General features: G+C 46.2%; 1 protein-coding gene across 2 annotated transcripts in view; it reads right to left on the bottom strand.

Annotated features, from left to right (window-relative positions):
• Positions 1–20,430, bottom strand: part of LOC137646040 (uncharacterized) — a 70,045-nt gene that overhangs the window by 42,302 nt on the left and 7,313 nt on the right. For both annotated transcript variants that reach the window (XM_068379183.1, XM_068379182.1), the window contains exon 2: positions 1,990–2,225. In XM_068379183.1, coding sequence (XP_068235284.1) covers positions 1,990–2,225 — 236 coding nt within the window. The remainder of the gene's footprint in view (positions 1–1,989; positions 2,226–20,430) is intronic.

A 20,430-nucleotide genomic window follows, 5' to 3' on the forward strand; every position in this document is an offset into this window, starting at 1 on the left:
CAGGACCTTCAGAGGAAGGTGGGGAAGTGGAAGAAGAAGCCTTGGGTTTCTTCTGCTTCAAAGAAACCTTCCAAGGAGAAGAGTCCCGCTTAGACTTCTTCTTTCGCTGTCGCCCAAACCTTTCCTACTGGGAGGCAGACCACTCCCAACACTCGAAACACTTACTACCCACATCACACCGTTGACCTCTGCAGGAAGGGCAAAGGGTGTGAGGACCGATGTCTTCAGCGGACATGAAAGTACCGCAGGAGCAGTTCTCATGTCCAGAGCAGGTACCCATGGCCGGCAGAAGTCAACGCTCACACACAATGAAAAAAAGAAAAAGCAAAAATAGCATTAATGGCAGTCGAATATTTGGTAAGGATGAAGAGCTGTAATGACCGTTCACCATCCGAGACAAAAGCAAAGTGAGCTCAATCACAGGTGTGTGAGTGGGATGGACAGCGAGCTAACACCCCCACTGACAGCTAACTAGTGGGATGGATAGTTAACCTTCGCTAAATCTTAATGGCTTGTCCTTAACAACCCCTAATAAATAACGTAGGGTTGTATTCCAGTTACAGAACAAAATAGATTTTGACATAGGAAAAATCTATTTTTGGTTGAGATAGCCATTAGGTCCTAATAGACCCGCCCGTTACTTTTCCTCTCCCAGTTCTCAGTGTGAGGCCATGCTTCATACGATGGCTGATGGTGGAATAGCGAACCAGCAAACATGTTTACAGTAACACACTGAGATCAGAATTGTAACTTCTCTCCCACATAACCAATTCTATCCCATACCCTTCGAGACAAGGTTAACTCTATTCAGGAAAGGATAGCCTTGGTAAAACAATTCCCTGTTACATAAACGATATCTGTTGTTACTTAAAATATTTTATGTTAATAGTTAATTACTTCTCTTATTTCCTTGTTTCCTTTCCTCCTGGGCTATCACCCCTTTTGGAGCCCCTGGGCTTAAAGCATCCTGCTTTTCTAACTAGGGTTATAGCTTAGCAAGTAATAATAATAATAATATCTCTCGGGATATTTGCTCCAGGGATTAGAACCCTGTGATACCTCTACAGGTAAATTTCTCTAGAATATCACTCGCAGAAAATATCCCAAGTAGAAGCTGCCTAAAGAAACTTCCATCAGGACGACATGGTTATCTCACCTAAAAATAGATTGATCCTATGTCAAAATCCCTTTATTTGCCATACTTTAAATACTACTCCTGTTTTGTCACCAGATGGTGACTCACATCTTAAATTAAATAAAAGCTTGAACCTTGATTAAATTTCTCATCCCAGATCTTAGTACATATCTATCTCTACAACTGTTTCTCACTGAACTCACTGTGTGTAAGGATATGATCTTTTATGAAGCTGATAATTCTTTGTCTTCATGTCTTCCATGACTATATGATCCACCACATAGTACCAAATATGGGGTTAATTTTAGCAGTCATGCCTTTTCTTTTGTGATTCAACCCTATTTCCTATGAATTTTGGCCAAATTGTGACCAGGTTGCGGAAAAATATTCCTAGTTAAGTAGATGAAATGATAGAACTTCAGAAACTCAAACTAGGTACAGTTTTTTTTGTCGGACAGGAGCACACAAAATCAATTTGCAATTCAATTTTATTTGTATCCCTTTGCTATCTAGTTAATTATAAGTTTGGTAATTCTAGTCTACATTGGGATACTTTCCCGGATTTATAAGTCAAGATCGTTGCTCAACTTCTGAAACTTTTTTTCAGTGTTTAAGGCAAAAAGTTCTCATAACTTTGTTTGAAGACCGAAGTGTTCAAATCAGGGATAACGGAAGTCATATACACTTCCCATCTCATTCACTGATGAACCATTGTTGTGGAGGCATCTGAATTCAGGAATTGATACAAAGTACTTAAACCAGCAAAGAAAAATATTTGCAAAGTAATAGTTTATATTTGGTTTAACACAATAAAGTACTAAAGTACTCCGTTAAAAATAAGACAAACTTCTTACCTGCATTAGTTATACGTTGAGCAGCATCTAACTGAGCCTGGAGATTTAGAGCAAGCCAGGTGAGAAGGGATAGGCCAGTTAATGCTAGAAGAAGCAATGCTGATCTCAAAGCTTCTCCAGGACTTGATATCCATGGCTGACAGCCACTTCCCATGCTATAGCTTACACAACCACACCATCTTGCTGCCTCTTCATCCACTTGGTTAGGCGACAGCCTTAATAAGTCTCTTTCTCGCCTGTGGATGTAATGGAATTTCATTAAGCATCTTAAACTGGCATATCTACAAAAGGTTTACTTTTACCTAAAACATTACAAAGGTAAAAAAAAAATCACAAATTTCTAAACTAACTTGTATTTTTCCTAGCTATACAAACCCAAGCCATTTAATATGGGGTATGCTCTAGCATACAAGATGGTACAGCCAATGGAGAATCAAGGATCTGGCAACCAATATGGCATGCCCTACTTGACCTTATGTCAGGTCGACAGGCTGTAGCTTGAAGCGGGAACCATTCTAACTCCGGCTGGACTTGCTGGGTGGAAGTAAAACTTAAAAGACACAAGTTTGTATGGCTAGGAAAAATGACAACTTTGAAAGTAATTTGTATTTTTCTTAACTATACAAACCAGAAGTTCTTTATTATGTATACACCGTACTATATTTCTTTGGCGAAGTTGAAACTAGCCATAAAACTTTTAGCAAGGTGTAACTACCCACCGCTGATTAGCAGGGGGTAAACCAGCCACCTTGCTCACACTCGCACCAATTATATGACATCACTTTTAACTGCAGGTAGGACTTACAGGGAGATAGGTGCTGGAGGACCAAGTAAGAGTAAAGGGCTCAAGGTTTGTATAGTTAGGAAAAATGACAAATTCGTATACAATTTGTATTTTTCCTAACGATACAAACCTTAGCTATCTATTTAGGGGTATTACTTTCTGCGAAGCTGAAATGACGAGCCATTAAAATTTAGCGAGGGTTAACTACTCACACCGATTAGTTAGCAGGGGTAGGGGGGGGGGGTAGCTTGCTACTGGTCCCACTCACACACTGGTGATTTAGCTCAGTTTGCTTGAAAGTAGGACTTCAAGGGGGATAGGCATGGCGGCCAAGTTTGTATAAATAGCTAAGGTTTGTATCGTTAGGAAAAATACAAATTATCTACGAATTTGTCATTTGTTCCATAACAGGAATACAAACCTACGCTATTTATTTAGGGGTAACTCACCCATTAGGCTTTTGGCTTTACCCAAGGGCTCCTTATCTGAGTATGTTAGTACTTAAAATAAGGAGTCCCTGTGCCTCACTAAAACCTTGCGTAAGGTCCACGGCCTACGCAAGGTGTGTGTTGAGATACTTAGAAGTGTGACTATCTAGGTAAAGTTATTAAGTCTTTTTGTAGGAAAAACTGTTGTAATCAAGACTTTCCCAATACCACCTCGCCAGGGTATGGGGACGCAACAGTATTAGCTTAATACTAGGTACACAAGGGAGCATGGTTTACCTACAGTGGTTTGAGGTCAGCTTATGCAGAAAACCCAGGATGCTGCTTTCCCTAAGAAAAGGGAGGGTGAAGAAAAGAATAAGAGCCAGTCAAATCTTTTCATGCACAAAGACTAAAACTGGGTAACAGTGCCCTCAACCTTCTACTACTTGTCCAATAAGGAGCTTGAGGTATACAACCAGCTGTTGTGCAGCCACCACAGGACCGATAGAGATCGTATCGAGTTCCTGTGGGTCACGTCTTGCAGGAGAAAGGTCGTGAAAGTCACCTGGAGCATTCACACCCTTGCTTGTAAAAACTGCGTCACAGAGTAATCTGCTTAGAAGGGCCAGGGGCATAGCTATGCCCCTGACATTGTGAGTCGACATGTTGGACGAGGAGTTGCAGAAGGTTTGGAAACCGTTCTGCATAATGCCATAGCGGAGCTATGAGAGCCCTTGAAAGACTGACCAATGTTCTAGCCTTCTTGAGTACTCTTCTCCAGACAAAACAGGATGAGACATGAACATTGTTGTTGTACCCACTGTTGTTGGCATTCTTCTTGCCAGAGAGCCTTGGGGTCTAGGACAGGGGAGCAGCAGAAGCCGAGGTTAAGGGGCGTTGCGAACAGATCCCTAGTTGGAGAACCCTGTAAAGTCGGGACTTTGGCGGCTACAAGGTGATCCAAAGACCATTCGGTACACCTTATCTGAAATGCAGTGCACAGATTGTCGGCAAGCTCATTCCTCTAGTCTGGAATGAAGCGGGTTGATAGTGGTACCGAACGGACTTTGGCCCATTTTGGTATTTATACTGTTAGATGGGAAGAGGCTCCGAGCAAGTTCCTTCTTGCTAGTTGATGTGAGCCTCTATGCGGCGTGTGGTGTTGTTGCTCATCACCTCACTGAGTGGCCCGTTAGGAAATGATGAGGCTGTTGAAGGACCGGAAAGTTGGCCTTCATCTCTTAAGAGATTTAAGTGAAGGTACTTTCGGACTCTGTCCAGAGATCTGAGGTCGTGTGGTGCAGCACTATGGTCCCTCCCTTCTTTTGATGTATCTATGCACAGCATCAAGTCCGAGGGGTGAGGAAGGATGAGAAGGTTATACCACTCCGTAGATTCTCGACTGATACTCATCCCTTGAGGTTCGTCCAAACTTCTGGTCCCATGGGGGTCAGAATGTCTGGGAAATCGAAGGCCTGATTCTAATCGGACTCAAGCCACCCCCTGGAGAGAATAAATATTGAGGCTGCAGTTGGAGGCTAGACAAGCCAGAGATGAAAGGTGTCCGAGGAAAAAAAAAAATAGTCACTCTGGGTGGGAGTTCTTGTCATTTTGAGAAAGGGTCTTGTGACTTTTCTACGCCTGTCTTTGATGAGAAGGTTTTGTGGAGATTAGTGTCTAGAATCACTCCCAGATACACCAGTCTTCTGAGAGGGAAGTAGGGAAGACTTCCACAGATTTACCTGGATCACCCAATCCCGCTAAAAAGACTTCAGAAGTTCCGGTGCTAATGCAAAGTTGCCACCGAGTCTGCTAAGGTCAGTCAGTCGTCCAGAAACGGAGGAGACAGAAGCCGATCCTATGAGACCAGGATGGGTGCTGTGGCAAGACCGAAGCACAGTGCCTTGAACTAGTGTTTCTTGTTTGTCTAGACTGAATCTTCAATTCTTCCTAGAAGATGGATGGTTTGTGCCTGGAAGTATGCGTCTTTTAGGTTCAGCGTGCAGATGAAGTCCTGTGGTCTTAGCCCTTGTCCGAACTCCAACACAGTGTGGACATCGACCCAAAGGGACAGCTCCTTGCAGATCCTTTCACATGGGAGATTGTTGATGCTGAGGTCTTGACTTGTGGCGTAAAGGATGGGACGCAATGGCCTTTGTAAGGATTCTTCCCTGGGAGAGAACTCCTTCAACTGATAGAAGTGAGGCAACACTTAAGCCTACCATGCGCCCTGATGGGATTGATGCTATTCCTCAGAGCAGCATCAGTCTGGCGAATGTTAAACAATGGTTAAAGGCTGAGTATCATGGTTTCTGTGCAGTTGGAGAGTGCTCGCAAGTAGTCATCTGTAGACAAGCCGCTGATGAGGGTTGTCGATCGTTTGCCGATCACTTTAGTGGATTGGTGTGATGACGAACGGCGAGGAGCGAGAAACATGTTGTAAGCCTTCTGATCAAGGGAACCACGGGCAGAGGTTGACTAGTAAGTCCGAGTCACGAAATGCTGGTGAACGGTGAATTGCCGATGATCGATGAATCGGCGATCTTTGAGCCAAAGATGGTAACTGACAGGCAGATGAAAGCTGTCTGGTCAGTCAGCCAAGGAAGGTTGGTGATTAATGAGTTGGTAATCTGCTTGGAGAGCCCTGAGAGACAGCAGAATGGTTTTATGATAGTCAGTGGGTGGTGGTGAGCCACTGAAGATCAACGATCGATCGCGGACTGGTGATCGGTGAGCTGAAGATCAGTAAGCTGACGATTGGCTGGTCAGAGATCAGCGAGCTGAGGTTGATGATCGAAGAAAGATGAGCTGCCCATCAGCAATTAAGTGATCAGCAAGCTGACGATTGGCTGGTCAGAGATTAGCAAGCTGATAATTAGCTGGTCTAAGATCAGCGTGCTGAGGTCGATGATCGAAGAAAGATGAGCTGCCCATTGGCGATCTAGTGATCAGCAAGCTGATGACTGGTTATTGACTAGCAATTGGAGATCGTTAGCAATTGGACAGACTAGGGGTCAATGATCAGAGAGAGATGAGCTAGCAATTGGCAATCTGGTGATCGGCGAGCTAGGGATCAGCAAATGGTGATCTGGCGATCAGTCGGTTGATGATTTCTCATTGGTAATTAGAGATTTGGCAAGCTAATGATAGGCTGTTTGCAATGTTAAGATCGTGTTTGCTCACAGTGGTATTGTCAAGAAAAACTCCTGAAGAGAAAGGGACCAAGGGTTCCCTGTGTGGAGTCTCGACCGATGGTAGATGCGTTTGATTCCCCTTAGAAGATGGAATCTTCGGGATCTTGAACCCTTCTGTGAAGCCTCTTCCCTCATTTCCTGGCGGCCATACTGTTATACGTTTGCGGGGAGAGGGATGGGGCAATGGTGGCCTGTCAAAAAGTTTTCATTCTTTTTGCCTATTGCATGAGTGTGCAGGAGAGTACTGGAGCGATGGCGCACAGGATGATGCTGGTGCTCAGTTTCTGCTGAAGCGCAGTTTTCGGTGAATGCACAGAAGAGCACCGGCGAGCAGGCAAGTACTGGTGCGCAGGCAAGCGCTGAATCTTTGGCAAGAGCTGGCGCATTGGTTCTGAGAACGCAACTGCACAGGAGAGAGCGCAGAAGAGTGATGGCGAGTAGGCGAGTGATGACGAGCAGGCAAGCGCTGGCGAGCAGGCAAGTGCTGGCGAGCAGGCAAGCGCTGGTGCGCAGGTGAGCGCTGGTTCTTTCTCAAGAGCAGGCGCATTGACGAGAGCTGGATCTGTGAGCAGGAGAGCGCTGGCGCGCAGTAAGACACTGTGTAGGGAGTTGTGCAGTTTCCCTAGAATGCGCAGAAGCGCGCGACCAGTCGCACAAGCACTGGCGCTTGGGCATGCGGTTGTTGGCGAGAACTCACACGTAGGAGAGCGCTGGCACGCGGATGGTTGCTGGCGCACGAACGTAAGACCGCTAGCGCATGCTCGGGAGATTGCTGGCGTGCGAGCGGGAGACTGCTGGCATGCGCTCGGGAGACTGCTGACTCGCGTGCAGGAGACTGCTGGGGCGCACAAAAAATTGCTGGCGCACGCGGAGAAGTGATCATGCACAGGAGAGAGCTGGCGCGCGGGCGAATGCTGGCACGTAGAGATCGTTGGCGTGCAGGAGAGCGCTGGCGCGTAGGACAAAGATGGCGCAAGCGCGTGGGAGCGTGCTGGAGCGCAGGAGAACACTGGTGGGCAGGAGAGTGCTGACGCGTAGGAGAACACTGGCGTGCAGGAGAACACTGGCGCTCAGGAGAACACTGGCGTGCAGAAGACCGTTGGCGGGTAGGAAGTGCTGGCGCACAGGAGAGCCCTTTCACGCAGGAGGCCGAGGTTGTGCGGGTGCACGCTGAGGTTCAGTGAGCTCTGTTGCACCGGCAATCGTAGGTTGGCTGGTGAGCTGGCATACGTTGCTCTCTGTGGCGAGGTTGTGCTGGTAAGTCGGCAGGTCAACTGGCAGGACGATCAGGAACTGGGATGTGCCCTTTTGAAGGGCAAACATTCACTGATGGAGATTGGGAATGATAAGAGTCCAGGACCGAAGTACGAGGACTAGCTGCAGCATCATCAGAAGGTCCAGTAACAGAAGACACCCATGAGGGCCAGTGGACCAGCAAGCTGACCTTCAGCAGTAATAATCCTCCGAAGAGGAGTCATGAGTGGCCACTCTCGCGAACGAGAGAGGTGATCACTTCGCAGGAGAGATTAGCCTAATTCTAGGGTCCGTCCCCGAAGGAAGAGAGACTCAGCAAGGGGGGGGCGTAGTCTAGGTGAAGACAGCAACAGCAGTCGAAGTCAATGTAGTGATGAAGATGCAGGAAGTTCTCCCTTGGAAGGGAGAAACAACCTCACACCTGGGGAGGAAAACTCTACCTCGAAAGGGAAAGTTGTCCAACCCCTGGAAACGAACTTCCTGGTAGCGCTCTAAGATTATCTGACAAGAGCGCTACCTGAGGAAGCATAGCCGGAGCTAGTTCCTTGAAAATGAAGTGCTGGTCAAGTGTTACTACGGGCGTACTTCTAAGAGAAGGGAAGACGCCTATGATGAAGTCCTCTGAGGGACGGCAGTGACAGCAGATCCCAGGCATGAACAGACAAGCTCTGCTTCGTCGGCACTCTTAGTCAAACAAAGAAAACTACATCACTAACCGAGGAAAAATAAAATAAATTATGTAACAGAAAATTCCCTCGGGAGGAACACCTAGTCCGCGGCGGGAAGGGAGACCACCGAGAGAACAAACAAAACAAGAACTGCGCCTTCCATTCCCCGGTCGACATTGACGGGAGAAGGGGGGCGGTGAGTAACTGTAATAAAACAAGAATTACAATTACAACTATTCAAATCAGCTAAAAATATTCACTAATAGGAAGAACCACTTATCCTCCGAAGGGAAGTGTTCCCCAAGGAGAAGAAGCTGAAAATTTAAATTACAAACAATTATAATTTCACGTAAATAATTGAGAAAACAATCGGAAGCGCAATCTTAACCCGCGAATGGGAAAGGTGCTCCCCCCGTTAGTACACTGTCAGAGGCCCATGAAAGGTGAACGGCCTTAAGAAGGGAAAGCCCATATATCTCTCGGGATATTTGCTCCGGAAGTTAAAACAGATTTTGAGCAAAGCGAAAAATGTTATTTTCATTAGTAAAATAAATTTTTGAATATACTTACCCGATAATCATGTAGCTGTCAACTCCGTTGCCCGACAGAATTCTACGGGAGGGATACGCCAGCTATCACTATACTAGAAGGGGGTGTACTCACAAGCGCCACCTGTGGCCAGGTACTACAGTACTTGTTGTTGACGCCACCTCACTTTTTCCTCGGTCCACTGGTTCTCTATGGGGAGGAAGGGTGGGTCAATTAAATCATGATTATCGGGTAAGTATATTCAAAAATTTATTTTACTAATGAAAATAACATTTTTCAATATTAAACTTACCCGATAATCATGTAGCTGATTCACACCCAGGGGGGTGGGTGAAAAACCAGTGTACAAGACTAAAGGATAGCTAAGTATCCCGTATTTCATATAATCAGTTATCCACAATAACAATGAAATAATAAGTACCTGGTAAGGAAGTCGACTTGAACCGTTACTCTGCCTTTCATAAGATCGTCTTCCTTACTGAGCGCAGCGTTCCTCTTGGAAGGCTGAATCAACTCAAAGGTGCTAAAGTATACAGGGCTGCAACCCATACTAAAGGACCTCATCACAACCTTTAACCTCGGCGCTTCTCAAGAAAGAATTGACCACCCGCCAAATCAACAAGGATGTGGAAGGCTTCTTAGCCAACCGTACAACCCATAAAAAGTATTCAAGAGAAAGGTTAAAAGGTTATGGGATTATGGGAATGTAGTGGCTGAGCCCTCGCCTACTACTGCATTCGTTGCTACGAATGGTCCCAGGGTGTAGCAGTACTCGTAAAGAGACTGGACATCTTTGAGATAGAATGATGCGAACACTGACTTGCTTCTCCAATAGGTTGCATCCATAACACTCTGCAGAGAATGGCTCTGTTTGAAGGCCACTGAAGTAGCCACAGCTCCCACTTCATGTGTCCTTACCTTCAGCAAAGCAAGGTCTTCTTCCTTCAGATGAGAATGTGATTCTCTAATCAGAAGCCTGAATAGTAAGAAACTGAGTTCTTAGAACTTGGAAAAGAAGGTTTCTTGATAGCACACTATAAGGCTTCTGATTGTCCTTGTAAAGGTTAAGACCTTTTTAGATAGTACCTAAGAGCTCTAACTGGGCAAAGTACTCTCTTCAGTTCATTCCCCACCAAGTTGGACAGGCTTGGGATCTCGAACGACTTAGGCCAAGGACGTGAAGGAAGCTCGTTTAGCAAAAACCGAGCTGCAAGGAACATGTAGCCGTTTCAGATGTGAAAACAATGATCCTGCTGAAGGCGTGGATCTCACTTACTCGTTTAGCTGTTGTCAAGCACACGAGGAAAAAAGTTTTTAATGTGAGGTCCTAAAAAGAGGCTTATTGGAGAGGTTCAAATCTTGATGACATAAGGAACCTTAGGACCACGTCTAGATTCCAGCCTGGAGTGGACAACCGACGTTCCTTTGAGGTCTCAAAAGACCTAGGGAGGTCCTGTAGATCTTTGTTGGTGGAAAGATCCAAGCCTCTGTGGCGGAAAACCGCTGCCAACATACTTCTGTAACCCTTGATCGTAGGAGCTGAAAGGGATCTTACTTTCCTTAGATATAACAGGAAGTCAGCAATCTGGGTTACAGTGGTACTGGTTGAGGAAACTGCATTGGTCTTGTACCAGCTACGGAAGACTTCCCCTTGAGACTGATAGATTCTGAGAGTGGATGTTCTCCTTGCTTTGGCAATCGCTCTGGCTGCCTCCTTCGAAAAGCCCCTAGCTCTTGAGAGTCTTTCGAAAGTCTGAAGGCAGTCAGACGAAGAGCGTGGAGGATTGGGTGTACCTTCTTTACGTGAGGTAGACTTAGAAGGTTCACTCCTAGAGGAAGAGTCCTGGGAATGTCGACCAGCCATTGCAGTACCTCTAAGAACCATTCTCTCGCGGGCCAGAGCGGAGCCAACCAACGTCAGCCGTGTCCCTTTGTGAGAGGAGAACTTCTGAAGTACCCTGTTGACAATCTTGAACGGCGGGAATGCATACAGGTCGAGATGGAACCAATCCAGCAGAAAAGCATCCACATGAACTGCTGCTGGGTCTGGAATCGGAGAACAATACAACAGAGAGTCTCTAGGTTATCGAGGTAGCGAACAGATCTATGGTTGGCTGACCCCACAGGGCCCAAAGTCTGCTGCAAACATTCTTGAGAAGGGTCCACTCTGTGGGGATGACCTGACCCTTCCGGCTGAGGTGATCTGCCATGACATTCATATCGCCCTGAATGAACCTCGTTACCAGTTAGCTTTCGATCTTTAGACCAGATGAGTAGGTCCCTTGCGATCTAGAACAACTTCCACGAAAGAGTCCCTCCCTGCTTGAAGATGTAAGCCAGGGCTGTGGTGTTGTCAGAGTCCACCTCCACCACTTTGTTAAGCTGGAGGGACTTGAAGTTTATCAAGGCCAGAATAACCGCCAACAACTCCTTGCAATTGATGTGAAGTGTCCTTTGCTCCTGATTCCATGTTCCCGAGCATTCTTGTCCGTCCAAAGTCGCACCCCAGCCCGTGTCTGATGCGTCCGAGAGGAGACGGCGGTCGTGTTTCTGAACAGCCAAAGGTAGACTTCCTTGAGAAGAAAGCTGTTCTTACACCACGCGAGAGAAGACCTCCTCTTCTTCGGAAACAGGAACTGAGACCGTCTCTAGCGTCATGTCCTTTATCCAGTGAGCAGCTAGATGATACTGAAGGGGGGGGAGGTGGAGTCTCCCTAACACGATGAACAGGGCCAGCGATGAAAGTGTCCCTGTTAGACTCATCCACTACCTGACTGAGCATCGGTTCCTTCTCAGCATGCTCTGGATGCATTCTAGGGCTTGGAAGATCCTTGGGGCCGACGGAGAAGCCCGAAAAGCTCGACTCTGAAGATCCATACCCAAGGAGACAATGGTCTGGGATGGGACGAGCTGAGACTCCTCAAAATTGACCAGGAGGCCCAGTTCCTTGGTCAGATCCATAGTCCATTTGAAAATCTCCAGACAGCGACGACTTGTGGGAGCTCTTAAAAGCCAGTCGTCTGACGGAGCCGGACACAAGATCATGGTACTGCTGCACAGTCTGTGAACTGTCAACCATGGGCAAGCAAGGAAGTACAGTGACAACCCGAATCTGTCTAGACTGTCTGGGTCGTACAGACAACTCCTTATCGGGTTGCTGAGGTTGCCGCACTGCGTCACAACAAGTCACTTCTGCTGGTTGTTGAACGTCTTCCCCGTGACACATTGACTCTAACAAGGACTAAGCTTGGACTGCATGTCTTGCAACACAGCTCAAGGTCTATGGGAGCAGGTGTGGTAACAGACGGGATTAGCGACTGAAGTGGAACCATTACCTTCCCTGGAAGCATGTTATGCTTAAATAAAAGTCCATAGGAGGCTACGCAGCTAAAGGCTCCCTCCAAATGACAGAGTCCTCAAGGGAATATCAGAAGGAGGGAGAAAAGAACTTTCTCATCTACAGGGACCATATCCTAGAAAAGCTAAGTTCTCTCAGTGAGGGTTTCACTGGTGCAAAAGCAGCAGACTAGAAGGCAACGTTATGAAAATGCTTGCCAGTCTAGTGAGTTGGCAACAACCAAAGATGTGTGACTGAGAAGCATGCGGTAAGGTATGCAGAGCATGTTGTATGCAGAGTATGCTGTATGCAGAGCATGCTGTATGTAGAGCATGTTGTATGCAGAGCATGCTGAATGCAGAGCATGCTGTATGCAGAGCATGTTGTATGCAGAGCATGCTGAATGCAGAGCATGCTGTATGCAGAGCATGTTGTATGCAGAGCATGCTGTATGCAGAGCATGCTGTATGTAGAGCATGTTGTATGCAGAGCATGCTGAATGCAGAGCATGCTGTATGCAGAGCATGTTGTATGCAGAGCATGCTGTAAGCAGAGCATGCTGTATGTAGAGCATGCTGTAAGGTAAGCAGAGCGTGTGCATGGCGTTTAACATTTCTCAGAAATTCCATGACCAGTGCTAGAGTGCTTTATGCATGCTTGCATGGGGTTTTAATATCAACATAATATTTACCTTACATTCATAACTCATGATTCATATTTTTGCCATATTTTGCGATATTGTTAAAAATATATTGCAAGGAATACAAATATATTTTTATAAGTGATACAAATAACCTCCATTATCATAATGTTTGAAAATGGAGGTAAGGTATGCTGAACAGCAGAGTCAGAACGAGCTGGAACAACAATAGTTGTGGTTTCCTCTTCAAGACTCTGTTGAGGGAACACCTGAGGCTCAGTCTGCAAAGGCTGATCAAAAGAAGTAGCAGAAGGTAGGCGCATGGGTGGAGGAGGCTGACTCCTGGCATGAGTAGCTGAACTCAAGGGTTGCGCTTGCTGAGTGGTTGGCGGATGCGCAGTAGCAAGTTCCTGAGGAACGAGTTAAGGTTTCTGCGATGTGAGCTGAGAGCGAAAAGGCAGTGGCTGCGCAGAACGCAGTAAAAGTCTCGCAAGTTGAGGCTCCTGAGGCGCAAGGCTAAGTTGTTGAGGTGCTTGCCCTGAGGAGGGTTGAGCTCGCTGCAGCGAGAGCTGAGGAGACTGACTCATGGATGGGAGAGGTTGTTGTACCTCAAGCGAGTGTTGCCTCACTGGTGGAACAGCAAGTGGAAGCGGAGGAAGAGAGGTATAAGCCTCCTGTTCCCATTGCTGAGGTTGCCTTAAGGAAGGCGGAGGGAGCTGCACACCACTGGGATCAGTAAACTCATAACGTGGCTCAACATCGTACGCCTGGCAGGCCTGCGGTCAGGCGGAGCGAGCGCAGGCGGAGCGAGCGCAGGCGGAGGCGCAACCTTCTCAGCCCGACACTCACGCATCAAGACCGAAAGTTGTGACTGCATGGACTGCAGTAGAGTCAACTTGGGGTCGGCAGACACTAAGGTCTGCTGAGGTAAAGCCTTAACAGCAGAGATCTGTTGCGGCAGAACCTTACTCCTCTTAGGCGGAGTGCATTCAACTGATGACTGCGGCGAGTCAGAGCTAACCCAATGACTGCATCCGGGTTGTTGAACTCTAACTTCGTACGTCTGGCATAGGTCTGGACTTTACGTTTAAGAGGTCTTGAGACCTGAGACCAGCGTCTTCTCCCCTAAATTTCTTCTGCAGACGAGCAAAATAAGGGCTCAATCGTCTGCGGGTGGGAGTGACGGTCTCGGTAAGACACGCCCGCAACCACCGAGGATACTTCTGTGCGCCGATCAAGGCCTGCTGAACCCTTTTGCCCTTCGACATTGCTTCTCCCCTGGGCTTGGGAGCTTGCAAGAGGTCCCGGACTGGGAGGACGACTGGCGCGCACAGAAGTACCCTCACGCACAACACTGACACATTTTGCGCTAATCACTTATCACTTTGATTTTCTGTTTGCACTTATTTCACTGAACTCGAAATTTTAAGTGGTTTGTACCTGAAACACGCAATTCTATCCTTTCTCAAAAGTTAGTAATTGCGAAAACAGAATTACAATGTAACAGAAAATCTAATGAAAGATAAATAATTCAGTGGCTGGAAAGAGACTAAACACTAGATCACTCTAGAAACGTTTACCTTCTTCCCCTAAAGAGACTAGGGAGAATAGCAAAAACGATAACAACGTTACTCGCTTGAATGAAACGTTTATCCTCCTCTTTCTCCCTCCGTCTCTATCTCTCTCTCTCTCTCTCTCTTGACTTAGAACCTGAGAGAAGAGCCCAATCATATATATCGTTAAAACATATTATTGTTAAAGGAAAAAACTGAAATATTTCCCAAAATGAAAAGTTCCTTTATTAGGATTAAAACCATTAAGTTAAGAAAGAATGAACAAAACGCTAGACACGGTTACTCTTACTGCAACGTGAAACCGTGAAAATTCTTTCTCTATCGTAACGATAGAGCGCAAGCTGAACGTTCTGAACGTCAACAACTGCAGAGACAAAACAAAACGTTAGTTCAACTTTGAAAACAGTACGAGACTATCAAAGAAATTCTTTCAAAGACATTAAAATAGCATAATATGTTAACAGGTAAAACCGAAATGACGGGCTCAAAGTTAATTAACTTCGGTACCAAGAAAAGACCGCCTACTATTAGGAAGGTCGAATATAAACAAATATAAAAATTAATTTTAATAAGTTTATAATAAAAGAAAGTTAATCGAAGAGGCCTATAAGAGGCGGAGAGATATAAAATAAATCTATAACTTTTGTTAAGCAAAATTAAGAAAGAGAGTCTATACTCTCTTAGACACCAACACTTCCGTCTAAGGGAAGGGTCGGCCATTTAAAGGTGAAAGAGAGTTCATACTCTCTTCGTCACCATAAATAATCAAATTAATTCCAAAAGCTAACTAAGCTAATATAGAAGTTTCCAGTATAGCGAATAGCTGCAAATTTTAGAGAAATACTTCACCAAACCGTGAACAATACTCCAAAATCATAAGAGTATCCAAGAACGTCTTGCCGGAAGCACGACAGAGGAAAAAGTGAGGTGGCGTCAACAACAAGTACTGTAGTACCTGGCCACAGGTGGCGCTTGTGAGTACACCCCCTTCTAGTATAGTGATAGCTGGCGTATCCCTCCCGTAGAATTCTGTCGGGCAACGGAGTTGACAGCTACATGATTATCGGGTAAGTTTAATATTGAAAAATCTATTTTTGGGCGAGATAGCCATGTCCTCCTGATGGAAGGTTCCTTTAAGTAGCTTCCTAGGGTATACAGTATTTGACTACAGTGATATTCCCAGAGAATTTAACTTAAGGTCTCCAGCATTCTAACTCCTGGCGCGAATATCCTTAGAATGACAAATTCGTAGATAATTTGTATTTTTCCTAACTATACAAACCTTAGCTATTTAATATGGGTATTACTTTCGGCGTAGCTGAAATGACAAGCCATTAGAATTTTAACAAGGGTTTACTACCCACATCGCTAGTTAGCCGGGGGTAGGGAGGGGTAGCTTGCTACCCTCCCCCCCCCCCTCACACACCTGTGATTAGCTCACTTTGCTTATAGGTAGAACTTCCCGGGGGACAGGGCTGGCGGGCAAGTTTGATTAAATAGCTAAGGTTAGTATAGTTAGGAAAAATACAAATTATCTACGAATTTGTCATTTGTTTCGTAACTGAAATACAAACCACGCTATTTAATATGAGTGACTCAACCCTTAGGTAGGGTGGTAAGTCCCAGCCATTACTGGCTTTTGGCTTTTTGCCCGGGGACTCAGTATCTGAGTGTGTCAGTACTCAGAGATATGGAGTCCCTGGACCTCGCAAGTGCCTTGCTCTGCAAGGACCGCGGCCTATATAAGCTTGTGTGTGAAGGAATGAAGTGTGACTTGTCCAAGGAAGTTGACCTGAAGTCCTTTAGATGGAATTCTAGGATAGGACGTTCCCAATACCACCTCGTAAGGGTATGGGGACGTGACAGTATTATCTTAATACTACAAACACAAAGAAACATGGTTTACCTGCAGTGGTTTGAGGTCAGCTGTGCAGAAAACCCAGGATGCTGCTTTCCCCAAGAGAGGGGAGAATGAAGAAAAGAATAAGGGCCAGGCATACCTTTTCATTCATGCAGACTATAACCGGGTAACAATGCCCTCAACCCTCTGCTACTTGTCCATTAAGGAGCCTGAGGTTTAAACCAGCTGTTGTGCAGCCACCACAGGGCCGATAGAAAACGTATAGAGCCTCCTGTGAGTCACGTTTTGCAGGTAGTGGGCTGTGAAGGTCATTTGACGCTTCCAAACCTCTGCTTGTAAAACCTGCGTCACTGAGTAGTTCTCCTTGAAGGCCAGGGACATAGCAATGCCCCTGACATCGTGTGCTCTAGGGCGACGTGACAGAGGAGGGTAGGGATTCAGAGAATGATGGATAACCCTGCGAATCCACACTGAGATAGTATTCTTAGTGACCCTCCTCTTCGTCCTTCCAGTGCTCACAAACAATGCCTGCACCCGAGGACGAATTGCCGCTGTTCTCTTAAGATAGAGCCTCAGACTCCTCACTGGGCACAGTAGGAGATGGTCTGGGTCATCTGTTACAGAACGAAGACTCGAAATCCGGAAAGAGTCGAACCGAGGGTCCGGTACTCCTGGATTTTGTCTTAGCAACAAACTCATTGACGAATCTGAACGTTACCTCCCCCCATCCCCTTGAATGGGCGATGTCATACGAGAGACCATGAAGTTCGCCGACTCGCTTGGCCGAGGCCAAAGCAAGTAGGAACACCGTCTTCCAAGTCAGGTGGCAATCTGAAGCCTGGCGTAATGGTTCGAAGGGAGGTCTCTTAAGAGACCTCAGAACTCGAACCACGTTCCATGGAGGAGGTCTCACTTCCGACTGAGGGCAAGTAAGTTCATAACTTCGTATGAGTAGAGAAAGTTCCAGCGAAGAGGAAATGTCCATTCCTTTGAGCCTGAAGGCAAGACTTAAGGCTGAGCGATAGCCTTTCACTGCCGAGACTGAAATCCGCATTTCTTCCCGCAAATACACGAGAAACTCCGCTATTGCTGGAATAGTGGCATCGAGTGGAGAGATACCCCTTCCACGACACCAACCACAGAAAACTCTCCACTTTGCCTGGTAGATCCCTGCGGATGACTTTCGCATGTGTCGAGACATCCTTTCAGCAACTTATTGCGAAAAGCCTCTCTCTGCGAGGAGATGCTGGATAGTCTCCAGGCATTACGGCTTTGTAAAAGATGTTGGCGTGAGGTTGTTTGAGTAGCTAGTGTCGTGGAGGAAGTTCTCTCGGGAATTCCGTCAGGAGCTGCAGAAGGTCCGGAAACCACTCTGCGTGATGCCATAGCAGAGCTATCAAGGTCATTGAAAGGTTGACAGATATTCAGGTCTTGTTGAGTACCCTCCTCATCAGACAGAACGGGGGAAAGGCGTATACGTCGATGTTGTCCCACCGTTGTTGGAAGGCATCTTGCCAGAGTGCCTTGGGGTCCGGGACTGGGGAGCAGTACAGCGGAAGCTTGAAATTCAAAGCTGTCGCGAACAGATCCATCGTCGGGAACCCCACAAAGTCAGGACTTTGTTGGCTACTAGACGATCCAAAGACCACTCGGTACTCACTATCTGGGATGCCCTGCTCAGACTGTCGGCGAGTACATTCCTCTTGCCTGGAATGAAACGAGCTGATAGTGAAATCGAGTGTACTTCGGTCCATCTCAGTATCTCTACTGCCAGATGGGATAGCTGCTCTGAAAAGGTACCTCCCTGCTTGTTGATGTAAGCCACTACCGTTGTAGTGGTTTGCGGACTGTGGCCAGAAGTAGCACCCGAACTGCCTAGTGTCCGAATGCCGACCACAACCCTACGTTCACTACACAACAAATATTCAACGGTGGAATACCCAAAAAACCTAAGTAACAGGTCAAGAGAACGGAGCTCTGGGCACCACCCCTTGATTTATACTGGGCAAGGGGACCCAGCTAGAATCTTGCTTATCATACCTTTCATTGGGCTAGCTGGATTAACATGTACAGTAAGAAGAACGTTGATTCATTCCTGGGAAATCAGTAGAATATTGTATATAGCTCTATATTCTTTAGGTAAGATGGTTTTATGCTCAAGTAAGAGTCAGAACATTAGGTGAAAGAGAACATTATAATTAAAACTGAGAAAATAAACAGTGGCTGAGAAGGGGAGCACATTGGTGTAAGGAACTGGAATGAGATGCTGTATTCATAAAAACAAGCAAAAAAAATATTTATTAGAAAATTAAACAAACAAAAAAAACTGTTATGAACACTTAAACAAAATTAGTATTCCTTTGCAAATCAACTCCACTAATAACAAACAAACAAGAAATTTTTTCCACAGGTGGGACACTCATAAGTGTTCCTATACAGTACAAGTATAAACAAAGGCACCTAACCGTGTATCTATTTGGGCAAGTACCAGAATGCCATTTCAATAGTTACAGTTAACTATTAATATTTATGACACTTAAAAGTTTGGCTATCTCCGCAAAAAGACGGTTTTAGGCCCCTTTACGTTCACTCGGTTCTGGGGCAAACATTTAAAAATCTGTCCATCACTAAGTATGGAATCACCTTTTGTGATCTGGTGATGTGGAGTAGCAATATCTTGATCCTTGTTGATGAAATCTTGGATACTCAAGTTTTCCAACTATCGAAGCTCTTTTTCAACTGACTGAGAGTAATGAAGAAGATCCGTGCCTGATGTCAAAACTTCTCTAATGACAACATCTTCTAGCTGAGCCTTGAAACTTGAGTTCATATCTTCACCTTCTCCCATTTCACCCATTTTGAGCAATGCATCATTTATTTCTATCAAATGAGATAATCCTGTTTTGCGATACATTGAATTCCAGGGATGGATGTACTGACTCTTTTCTATACACTGTTCATACAGTAGCGTAAGGGAAGTTTATACCAAGCTGATTAACAATATAAACAGTTGCAGGAATAATGCAGTACCCTTCCAATCGTTTTTCTTGTGCCACGGTTGTTTGAGTAGCTCGCGCCGTGGTGGGAGTTCTCTCGGAAGTTCCGTTAGGAGTTGCAGAAGGTCTGGAAACCATTCCAAATGATGCCATAGCGGAGCTATTAGGGTCATCGAGAGATTAACCAATATTCTGGTCCTGTTGGGTACCCTCCTCATCAGACAGAACGGGGGAAAGGCGTATACGTCGATGTTGTCCCACTGTTGCTGGAAGGCATCTTGCCAGAGTGCCTTGGGATCCGGGACTGGGGAGCAGTACAGCGGGAGCTTGAAGTTCAGCGCTGTAGCGAACAGATCCACAGTCAGGGAACCCCACAAAATCAGAACTTTGTTGGCTACTAGATGATCCAAAGACCACTCGGTACTCACTATCTGAGATGCTCTGCTCAGACTGTCGGCGAGCACATTCCTCTTGCCTGGAATGAAGAGAGCCGATAGTGGAATCAAGTGGACTTTGGTCCATCTGAGTATCTCTACTGCGAGATAGGATAGCTGCTCTGAAAAGGTACCTCCCTGCTTGTTGATGTAAGCCACTACTGTGGTGTTGTCTCTCATCACCACCACAGAGTGACCCGCCAGGTAACGTTGGAACTGTTGAAGGGCTAGGAATACGGCTTTCATTTCTAGCAGATTTATATGGAGGTACTGTTCTGATTCTGACCACAAGCCTGAGGTCCTGTAGTGCAGAACGTGGGCCCCCCACCCTTTCCTTGAGGCGTCCGAAAACAGCATCAAATCCGGGGGGAGGACGAGAAGATCCACTTCCCTTCGTAGGTTCTCGTCTGTTACCCACCACTGAAGATCCGTCCGTTCCGCAGGACCCATAGGGATCAAGATGTCCGGGGAATCTTGACCTTGATTCCACCGGGACTTGAGTCGCCATTGCAGAGATCTCATTCTGAGGCGACCGTTGGGAATTAGAAGGGCCAAGAATGAGAGGTGACCGAGGAGACGTAACCACGATTGGACTGGGGCTTTTCTCGTCTGAGGAGAGGACTCGCGACCCTCCTCAGCCTTGCTATCCTGTCGTCTGATGGGAAGGCTTTGTGGAGATTGGTGTCTATGATCATGCCTAGATATACCAGCCTTTGAGTAGG

Source organism: Palaemon carinicauda, chromosome 8 (assembly GCF_036898095.1).
Source record: "Palaemon carinicauda isolate YSFRI2023 chromosome 8, ASM3689809v2, whole genome shotgun sequence".
NCBI lineage: Eukaryota > Metazoa > Arthropoda > Malacostraca > Decapoda > Palaemonidae > Palaemon > Palaemon carinicauda.